At 50.3% G+C, this 10,482-nt stretch overlaps 1 protein-coding gene across 1 annotated transcript in view; it reads left to right on the top strand.

Annotated features, from left to right (window-relative positions):
* LOC107105654 (ly6/PLAUR domain-containing protein 3-like) overlaps positions 1–10,482 on the top strand; it is a 25,328-nt gene that overhangs the window by 5,540 nt on the left and 9,306 nt on the right. The window contains exons 2-3 of the mRNA XM_015405651.1: positions 7,113–7,244; positions 9,333–9,503. Of these exons, the coding sequence (XP_015261137.1) occupies positions 7,113–7,244; positions 9,333–9,503 (303 nt within the window). The remainder of the gene's footprint in view (positions 1–7,112; positions 7,245–9,332; positions 9,504–10,482) is intronic.

Raw genomic sequence — 10,482 nt, 5'->3', positions numbered from 1 at the left:
AGGATAATACAGCATTGGGAAAAGTGCCGAAAAGGGCAACTAGAATGATAAAAGGGTTGGAACACTTTCCCTGTGAAGAAAGGTCAAAGCGCTTGGGGCTCTTTAGCTTGGAGAAACGACAGCTCAAGGTTTACAAGATTATGCATGGGATAGAGTAGGTCGGGAAAAAAGTACTTTTCTCCCTTTCTCACAATACAAGAACTGGTGGGCACTCCATGAAATTGCTGAGCGGTTGGTTTAGAACAGATAAAAAGGAAGTCCTTCTTCACCCAAAGAGTGATTAACACATGGAATTCACTGCCACAGGAAGTGGCAGCTACAAGCATGGACGGCTTCTAGGGAGAACTGGATAAACAGAGGTCCATCAGGGGCTATTAGCCACAAGGTATAGATAGGAACTCTCAGTCTGGGGCAAGTGACACTCTGGTGCTTCTTGGTGCTGGGGGGGGGTCAACAGTGGGAGGGCTTCTAGTGTCCTGGCCCCACTGATGAACCTCCTGATGGCACCTGGTATTTTTGGCCACTGTGTGACAGAGTGTTGGACTGGATGGGCCATTGGCCTGATCCAACATTGGCTTCTCTTATGTTCTTAAATCCCCGGAGATTTGGGGACACAGCCTGTGGAGGGCAGAGTCTGAGAAGTGGGGGGAGTTCTGCCATAGAGTCTTCCTTCCAAAGTGGCTATTTTCTAAAGGGGAACTCATCTCTTCAGCCTGGAGGTCAGTTGTAATTCCAGGAGAACTCTGGCCCTCGCCTGGAAGTTGGCGGTCTTATCCCCAGGCAGTTTTACGTATTTTCATTTCCCCAGTCAGACTCCCAAATCGGAATGGGGTGGTGGTGGTGGTCAGAAGGTAGAGTTGCCCACTCCTAGTTGGGAGTTTCCCAGAGATCAGAAGCAGAAGAAGAAAATGAGGAGATTGGGTTTATACCCCACCCTTCAGTACCCGAAGGAGTCTCAGAGCCACTTACCATCTCCTTTCCCTTCCCCTCCCCACCACAGACACCTTGTGAGGTAGGTGGGACTGAGAGAGCTCTTCGGAGAACTGCTCCTGAGAGAACAGCTCTGAGAGAACTTGTGACTGACCCAAGGTCACACCAGCAGCTGCATGTGGAGGAGTGGGGGAATCAAACCCGGTTCTCCCAGATTAGAGTCCGCCCTCCTAACCACTACACCAGACTGGCTCTCCCTACACCAAACTGGCTTGGGGGTGAAGCCTAGGGAGGAAAGCGTTTGGGGAAGGCAGGGACCTCAGCCGGATATCATACCAGAGTCCATCCTCCAAAGCAGTGTTCCCTCTAAACTGAGTGAGTGTGAGCCAGCTCACAGTTTTTTAGCCTCCGGCTCACACATTTCTGCCTTGGCTCAGGAAGGATGGCTCCAGGGTAAACTGATTTACGGAGTAGCCAAATCGCTCGCTCACAACGTTTAATGCCAGTAGCTCACAAAGTAGAATTTTTGCTCACAGGACTCCACAGCTTAGAGGGAACATTTCTCCAAAGCTTCCATTTTTTCAAGGGGAACTGATGGCTGTTGTCTGGGGATCAGTTGTGATTCCGGGAGATCTCCAGGCCCCACCTGGGGGATGGCGACTCTGTCTGGAAGCGATTTGCTGGGGAAAGAATCAATACGTGCAGGAGAGATTAAGCTCCCCCTTACCAATAATCCCCATTATTCTGGACTTCGAATCCCCATTTGCTAAAACGAATGGCCCTCGATCTGCTAGGGAAACTTAACACAGCCTTAGCAGTAGCTGCCTCCTTTCAGTAGCTCCAACATATTTGGGAGGCTTCCCTTTAAAGAAAAAAGTTACCCCTCCCGTTCTCCCAGATGTCAATGAAGCTGCAACAGAACGGGAAAGAGAAGGGGGGTGGGCGGGGTGGTTTTGCCACAGACATCAAGACAGAGCCGTGCACTCCAAGCCCGGGGCTTGTCTCCCAGCAGGGAAGCAACTTGGTTAAATCTCCTGGTCTCACCCAAGGGTGGGGCCAGCTCAGAACCACAGCAGATGCTGCCCTGCAGGGAAAGGGATGGGAGGGGGGAGTGAATGGAAGAGAACAGGATGTAAGGAAAAGGAACCTGGGCAAGGCCTGGGAGGGGAGAAGGTCGGGTATAATGAGGCTACGGGAGAGATCTGCAGATTCATAGGCGGGGTGGAAAGATACAGGTGGTGGTTCCGTCAATGACGGACCAAAACCGCCGGAAGAAGAAGAAGAAGAGAAGAAGAGATTGGATTTATACCCCGCCCTTCACTTGGAGTCTCAGAGCGGCTTACAAACTCCTTTCCCTTCCCCTCCCCACAACAGACACCCTGTGAGGTGGGTGGGGCTGAGAGAACTCTGACACAAACTGCTCTTTCGGGAACAGCTGTGCCAGAGCTTGTGACTGACCCAAGGTCACATCAGCAGGTGCAAGTGAAGGAGTGGGGAATCAAACCCAGTTCTCCCAGATTAGAGTCCGCACACTTAACCACTACACCAAACTGGCTGGTGCGTCTACCTAATATCAACAGGAGCTTGTTGTAAGATCAAATCTCGATGGGGGGGAAACTGTGTGGGCAAATGTGGGGCTGTCTGGGGACAGTGGGTCGAGTCCACGGAAGACTTCGTGGAAGGTATTGGTGGGTCTTTCCCTGACTTCCCCCAAGTGGCCCTCTGGCCCCACTGGTGGACCTCCTGATGATGAAGAAGAAGAGATTGGATTTATACCCCGCCCTTCACTACCCAAGAGAGGAGTCTCAGAGCGGCTTAAAAACTCCTTTCCCTTCCCCTCCCCACAACAGACACCCAGTGAGGTCGGTGGGGCTGAGAGAGCTCTTGACAGAAACTGCTCTTTCTCAAGGACAGCTCTTATCAGATCTACGGCTTGCCCAAGGTCATCCAGCCAGGTGCAAGTGGAGGAGTGGGGAATCAAACCCGGTTCTCCCAGATTAGATTCCGCGCACTTAACCACTACACCAAACTGATGACACCTGGGTTTTGGCCACTGTGCCACAGAGTGTCGGGCTGGATGGGCCATTGGCCTGATCTAGCATGGCTTCTCTTATGTTCTTACGGCCTAGTGTTTGTCCCAAAAGTCCTCTCTGAGGATCGGGAGAACCTCACAAGCAGAGCTACAAGACTGCGACAATGAGGGCAAATCAACTTGAAGAGCTTCTTTCCCCGTCCTCCACTGGTGCAAGCTGTATATGGAAGAAGGGGGAAAGTGGTCGTTTTAGCTGATTCCGCCCTTGTTGCTCCAGCCTCACCCTGTCCAGTTTGTGAGGTTCTCCCGCTCCTCAGAGAGGAATTCTTGGGACAGGGAAAGATCTCTTCTGCTGACACTTATGCAAACTCTTCTGGTGGATCCAACACTCTGAATCCTTTTGTTGTTGTTCAGTCGCACAGTCGAGTCCGACTCTTCGCGACCCCATGGACCAGATCATGCCAGGCCTTCCGGTCTTCCGCCGTCCTCCGAAGTTGGCTCAATTTCATGTTCGTTGCATCTATGACACTGTCTAACCATCTCATCCTTTGCCATCCCCGTCTTCTTTGGCCTTCAATCTTTCCCAGCATCAGGGTCTTCTCCAGGGAGTGCTCCCTTCTCATTTGGTGGCCAAAGTATTTGAGCTTCAGTTTCATTATCTGGCCTTCCAGGGAACAGTCAGGGTTGATTTCTTTTAGGATTGACTGATTTGATCTCCTTGCAGTCCAAGGGACTCTCAAGAGTCTTCTCCAGCACCACAGTTCAAAAGAATCTATTTTTCGGCACTCGGCCTTCCTTATAGTCCAACCTGAATCCTGCTGTTTGCCAATTCCAGCTAACTACCGGCGGCAGCCGTGGTATGCTAAATCAGGCAGCTGCCTGTTTTGTTATTCCAATCGGCCGTTCCTTATTCGGCATCCAAATGTCATGTCCCTACATGCCATGCATTGTGACATATATGAAAGTCCTGTTGGCGTTCTGACGCGTTGACCTCGATGGCCCGGGCGAGCCCGATTGCGTCAGATCTCAGAAGCTAAGTCGAGTTGGCCCCACTCAGTACTTGGATGGGAGACCAAGAAGGAAGTCCGAGGTTGCTACACAGAGGCAGGCCATGGCAAAACCACTTGCCTTGCAGACCCTACAGCAGTGGTGGCGAACCTATGGCACAGGTGCCAGAGGTGGCACTCAGAGCCCTCTCTGTGGGCACACGTGCCATCGCCCCAGCCAGGCCCAGACCATCATTAAAGTGTCGAATTCTCTGCCAAATAATTTTAAGTAAATGAAAGCATTTGGGATTGCTTTCCTTACTTTGTTTGGATCATCTTAAGTTAATGGATGATTTGTTTTTTTCTACAGTAAAACCTCAGTATTCAGGTTAAATTGCCGTGTTGGCACTTTGCGATAAATAAGTGGGTTTTGGGTCGCACTTTGGGCACTCGGTCTCTAAAAGGTTCGCCATCACTGCCCTACAGGGTGACCGCGAGTCACCGGTGTTCCGACACCCGTAAGACGTCATTCTTGTACAGTCTCAGGAGACGGGAAATCTGCTCGGCAAGGACTCCAGGAACTACTTTGGTAAGCCATCAACATCCTGCTGTGGCATGTTGGTGGGGCACTTTGTAGGTAAAATTAGGTAGGGCGCTTTGGTGAGGCACATTGTAGATTTAAAAAATCCCCATAAGACGTCATTCTCGTACAGTCTTGAGTGATGGAGAAATCTGCTCGGTGTGGCTCCAGGAACCGCATTCGCGAGCCGTCGCCACCATCCTGCTATGGGCATGGCACTAGGGCACTTTGTGGAGAAAATTGCTGGCGACTACTCTGATTGGACCCAGCTGTTGATGACCGGATATTGCCCTAGCTCCTGATTGGTGCTTTGGCTTGGTGGCATTCCGGCTGCTGCAGCCGGAGGATGTGAACCGAGTCTTCCGAAGCATCCCGCCTTCCCCCTCGTCTCTTCGATCGGTTCCTTTCCTGCCTAATTATATCAAACTAAGGGAGGGTGGTTGGTTGTGTCGAAATGCCTCCTTGAGAAAGGAAGCCGCTGTGGCTGCCTCGGAGGAGGCCATTTTGAGGCCACTCCCTGAAAAGAACTTGCTTAACTGAATATTTGCTTGAATTATCCACTGGCTGCTAGCCTCCCTTTTAGTGGTTCATAGCAAGGGGGTGGCGAAGAAATGATGCCCATTATCAGGATTTATCTAGCTGGAGACAATGCAGAAATCAGAGGCCGTTCTAGCCCAGGATGGCCTTCGCAGTGTTCCCTCTAAGGTGAGTTAGTGTGAGCTAGCTCACAGTTTTTTATCCTCCGGCTCACAGATTTTTCTCTTAGCTCAGGAAGGATGGCTCCAGAGCAAACTGATTTACGCAGTAGCCAAATTGCTCGCTCACAACTTTAATGCCAGTAGCTTACAAAGTCGAATTTTTGCTCACAAAGCTCCATAGCTTATAGGGAACATTGATGGCCTGTACCAGGAAAGAGACCAAAAGTGCGCCTCACGGTCTTTGTGGGAGAGCACAGGCCTCACTCAAAACTCTACTGTGTGCATGACCCAATACACCATCCATCTAGGGAATAGCTGAGGATGTACTTCTCTTTGCACGTACACAGGTGGGTTAGAGGATTAGGATCTAAGGGACTCCAGGTTCAAATTCCCCAATCTACCATGGAAGCTTGACGGGGGATCTTTGGCCAGTCACTCTCACACAGCTGAATCTACCTCACAGGGTCCTTGCTGCGGGGATCAAAAAATGAGGAGGGGATTGGCAGTGTTGTAAGCCGCTTTGAATTCCCGTTGGGGAGGAAAGCAGGATAGAAATAAAGTAGACATAAATGGAGTCAAACGCTGGCTTTGGGGAAAGGATGAAATTACGGGTGCCTTCCTAAAAACATGTGCAGGGAAACTTTGGCACCTCTTTCTTAATCAATGAGACGGACATAAATGGAGTCAAACGCTGGCTTTGGGGGAAAGGATGAAGTTACGGGTGCCTTCCTAAAAACATGCGCAGGGAAACTTTGGCACCTCTTTCTAAATCAATGAGACGATGGGATGCCCCTGCCCAGAGATCCGCCTAGAATTAATAGTGCTTACAAGAATACTTAATTTTCATCAGCTTCCAGAAGGGTTGGTCCCAAAACATTTTTGTACCAGCAAAGTGAGATGGTTGTAGGACTAGAGCCAGTGGCAACCATTAAAACTCACCGGATGAACTTAGGCTAGGCTGAGAGATGGGGCTGGCCTCCCTAATAGGGTTGTTGTGACAATAGACTGTGGGATGGAAGAACCGTAGACATTGCCCTGAGTTCCAGAAAGGAGCTTTTTCTCTCTTTCCCGTAATACTGTGGCTTGGGGGGCACCCAATGAAGTTGATGGGAAATAAGTACAGGACAGACAAATAGAAATACTGCTTTGCTCAACGTCATTAAATTCTGGAATTCACTGCTGACGGATGTAGTGATGGCCAGGGGTCATTTCGTAGAAAAAGAGCGAGGAGAACTCATTAGCATAACTCATTAGCATATGCCACACCCCCTGACATCAGGGGCCCGGCGGTGGACCTGCAAGGCCAGCAGGAGTGCGAGGAAGCCCCGCCAAGGCCCTCCCTGGCCCCAGGCAGGCAGGGGTGGGGAGAGGCAGGGAGGAAACAACTTACCCTCCCTTTTCTCCTGCCTCCTCCTGGCTGAATGAGGGCTGGAAGCGGGGCGGCCGGAAGCAGGGGGCGGGGCTTCATCATGTGCCCCGCCCCCTGCACCTCACCCGGGGGAACTGCGTTCCCCCACGTTCCCCTCCGAAATGACCACTGGTGATGGCCATGAGCATAAATGACTTTTAAAAGGAGTTGGACTGATGTGTGGAAGAGAGTTCAATCAGTGGCTACTAGCCGTGGGGAGTAAAGGGAATTTCCATATTCAGAGGCAGTAACGCTCTGATTGCCAGTAACAAGAGGCAACATCTATTGGACGGCCTTGGCCTCCAAGGCAACCGGTTGGTCACTGTGTGCCAATCGGATGCTGGGCTTGGTGGTCCCCTGGTCTGATCCAGCAGGGTTCTTCTACTCCATGGAGGAAGGGTGAGCTATAAATGTAATAGGGTGATACATTTCATTAATGAGCAAGAAATCAACTCTTCCCCACTGTGCTTTTGTGCAGGTGCCTTGGCCTTGGAGTGCCACAGCTGCGTGGACGTCGGCGATGGTGGCTGCAGCCCAGAGAATATGAAGAAAATGAAGTGCTCAGGGGCCACCAAGGTGTGCATGGAAACGGTGGCTGCCGTGCAGTGGAGTGAGTAGGCGTTTCCCCTTCTTTAATTTCTCCAAAAGGAAGTCTTGGGGTTTGAGCCCATCTGAGATAGGTTTGGCAAGCCCCAGGTCCCATCGCTCACTGCTGCTCCGAGCGGTGGTGGTGGGGAATAAAAGGGGGGGGAAAGCAGCCTTGTGTACTCACCAGACCTTTTACAGGAAGTGACTAGGGTTGCTCTAGGCATCACCAGAAACTCTATGGTTTTACCATAGAGTTTTCAGTGATTCCTAGAGCTACCCTCGTCACTTCCTGTATCAACTTCTGATGAGTATGTGTAGCTGTATTTTTTTAAAAAAATACTCTGTAATGTTGCATGCCTCCCCCCCCCCCACATACAGCCCTCCCAGTAGTTGTTAGGCACTGCCTGGCAACCCTAGTTTTGCCTTTTGGACCTTCACCTTTTCTCCCTGGTGCCTTTTAGGATTGTTCAGTGGTGAGAGCAGAGCTCTAAACCACTTCCTTCCGATTTAGAATCCTAGGAGGAAATAACGTCCAGTTTTCCCAGGTGCCTACATTTGGTTATCATGGCACATCGGAGTTTGAGTCAAGGCCACCAAACCCAGGAAACCTTCAGATGTGAGCATGACCACAACCTGAGTTCCTGCCTGTTACCAACATTTTGTGGCATCTCGAGGCAGCCATAAACACACTGGCTTGGCAAGAAGATTCTAGAAACTCCTGTGAGCGATGAGGAAAAACTGAATTCCCCCCCCCCTTGTTTCTCTAAAGCTCTGTCAGAAAATATAGCAGCTCCCCCTAGTGAGGGGAGATGGCTATAGCCCTGGTTGAGGGAAAGGCCGTTGGCAAGACGTTCAAAGGAAGTCTGCTTATTCGGCATATTTTCAGGGACAAGACCCATCACTAAAAACAAGTTCTTTTAGCCTCAGTGTTGGTTAAAAGGAAGCCATGCCAGGAAGCCAGGCTTGGTAGGTTCTGCCAGCAGCTTAGAAAGAGCATCGAAATGGAATGTGTTAATGAAGGAGGCTGAGGATTAAGAGCTTCTACCCACTGCATTGGCAAACTATGCCGCTAAGCTCCTTGCTCAGGGTGTAATTAGCTTATGGAACTCACTGCCACAAGGTGGGTGAGCAATAGCTCTTAAAAAAATAGGATTAGACACATTCGCGGAGCATTATTATTAGCCATGCTATTATTAGCCATGATAGCTGGATAGCTAGTACAGTAAAATACCTCCAATGGCATGATGCTGGGAAACACGCCGTAATGGAACGCCATTCCCATCTTGACCTAATTGCCAGTTTCCCAGAAGCATCCTGCCAGCTGTTGCTGGAACACAACAACCGATGAACCTCGGTTGGATCCAGCAGTGCAATTCTTGTGTGCTAAGGGAGTACAGTCAGGTATTCTGCCTCCATAACATCTCTGAGGGAAGTTAGACAGATGTTGCAGGGAATACTGAACCCACAGACTCCCTTCCTCCCCCACCCCGCATGTACGACAGAAAGGCTGAACTTCCAGTCCAGCGCAAAAGGATCTACCTTTCTCCCCATATGAGACCTGTAGAACATTGCATTCTATGCACCAGCATCTCCTTGGCTGCGGTCACACGGAGCAGTAGCCACGCTACTGCGACGGAAGATAGGTGGATTTTCCGGGCGCGATCTCACCACCACATCTGGGAAGCATAGAGCTCCCGTGGCGCTATAGCACCTACAGGGGGAAAAAACCTTCTGGTGGTGCAGTAGGGGGAAATGATGCAGAGAAAAAAGCAGTCGACTAAGGGAAGGGTTTGGAAAGCTCCTGTGTGCCTGCTCCTCACTTACTGTGAATGCCTTTGCCTTTGCAGCAGCAATTAATGCAAAACAGAGAATCTGCACCCTATCCATTCAGCCCATGCAAATATAATGCTTGGTGGTGGCATCATCACACTGTGCCCCCCTAACTTGGCATACCGTGATAATGTCGTGCATAACGTGATAATGTCGTGTGTTAATTAGAAGATGGGGGAAGAGGCATGAGCAGTTTTGCTCCTTTGCAGTATCAGGTTCCACCCTGCGGGTTAGATCCCCGTCCCTGACTTCCTTGTGTATCTTCTGTTCCCATCTGCAGGTCACGGGAATTTCTTGATTGGCGAGAAGGGCTGCGGCCTGGGCATGCCCGGGCAAAACGACAAAGCGGTTGAGCTACACGGCATCATCGCCTTCTCCCAGCTGTACCAGTGCAACAGCAGCCGCTGCAACAATAAACTGGACCTCAAAGCTCTGCAGCTGCAAACCACGGGTGAGAATCGTTTCCCGTCCACACTCCTCGCTGCAGTTTGTCGCGCTCCCCAAAAGACAACCCCTTTTGAACCCCAGTCACTGGCTATGCTGGGGATTATTAGGAAGGGTATTGAAAACAGATCAGCCAATATCATAATGCCCCTATATAAATCAATGGTGCGACCTCATTTGGAATACTGTGTGCAGTTCTGGTCACCACACCTTAAAAAGGATATTATCGCTTTGGGAAAAGTGCAGAAAAGGGCAACTCGAATGATAAAAGGGTTGGAACACTTTCCCTATGAGGAAAGGTTAAAGCGCTTAGGGCTCTTTAGCTTGGAGAAAAGACGACTGAGGGGTGACATGATCGAGGTTTATAAGATTATGCATGGGAAAGAGCAGGTAAAGAAAGAGGTACTTTTCTCCCTTTCTCACAATACAAGAACCCGTGGGCACTCCATGAAATTGCTGAGCGGTCGGGTTAGAACGGATAAAAGGAAGTACTTCTTCACCCAAAGAGTGATTAACACTTGGAATTCACTGCCACAGGAAGTGGTGGGTGCTACAAGCATGGACGGCTTCAAAAGGGAATTAGATAAGCATATGGAGCAGAGGTCCATCAGTGGCTATTAGCCACAAGGTATAGCTAGGGGCTCTGGGGCAAGTGATGCTCTGTCTTCTTGGTGCTTGGGGGGGGGGTCAACAGTGGGAGGGCTTCTAATGTCCTGGCCCCACTGCTGGACCTCCTGATGGCACTGGTATTTCTGGCCACTGTGTGACACAGAGTGTTGGACTGGATGGGCCTTTGGCCTGATCCAACATTGGCGTCTCTTATGTTCTTATGTTCTTAAACCACTAGGCCATTCAGGTTTGACCCAGAGCATATCACTGATGAATATACAGTGGAGGTGAACAATAGGTTTGACTAGATTTGATAGACAGAGTGCCTGAAGAAGTATGGATGGAGGTTTATGACATTGTACAGGAGGCAGCAATCA

The sequence above is a fragment of the Gekko japonicus genome, unplaced genomic scaffold (assembly GCF_001447785.1).
Source record: "Gekko japonicus isolate JY-2015 unplaced genomic scaffold, Gekko_japonicus_V1.1 scaffold4627, whole genome shotgun sequence".
Taxonomy (NCBI): Eukaryota; Metazoa; Chordata; class Lepidosauria; order Squamata; family Gekkonidae; genus Gekko; species Gekko japonicus.
Note: the sequence above shows the minus strand (reverse complement) of the source record. Positions and strands in the feature narration are given on the sequence as shown.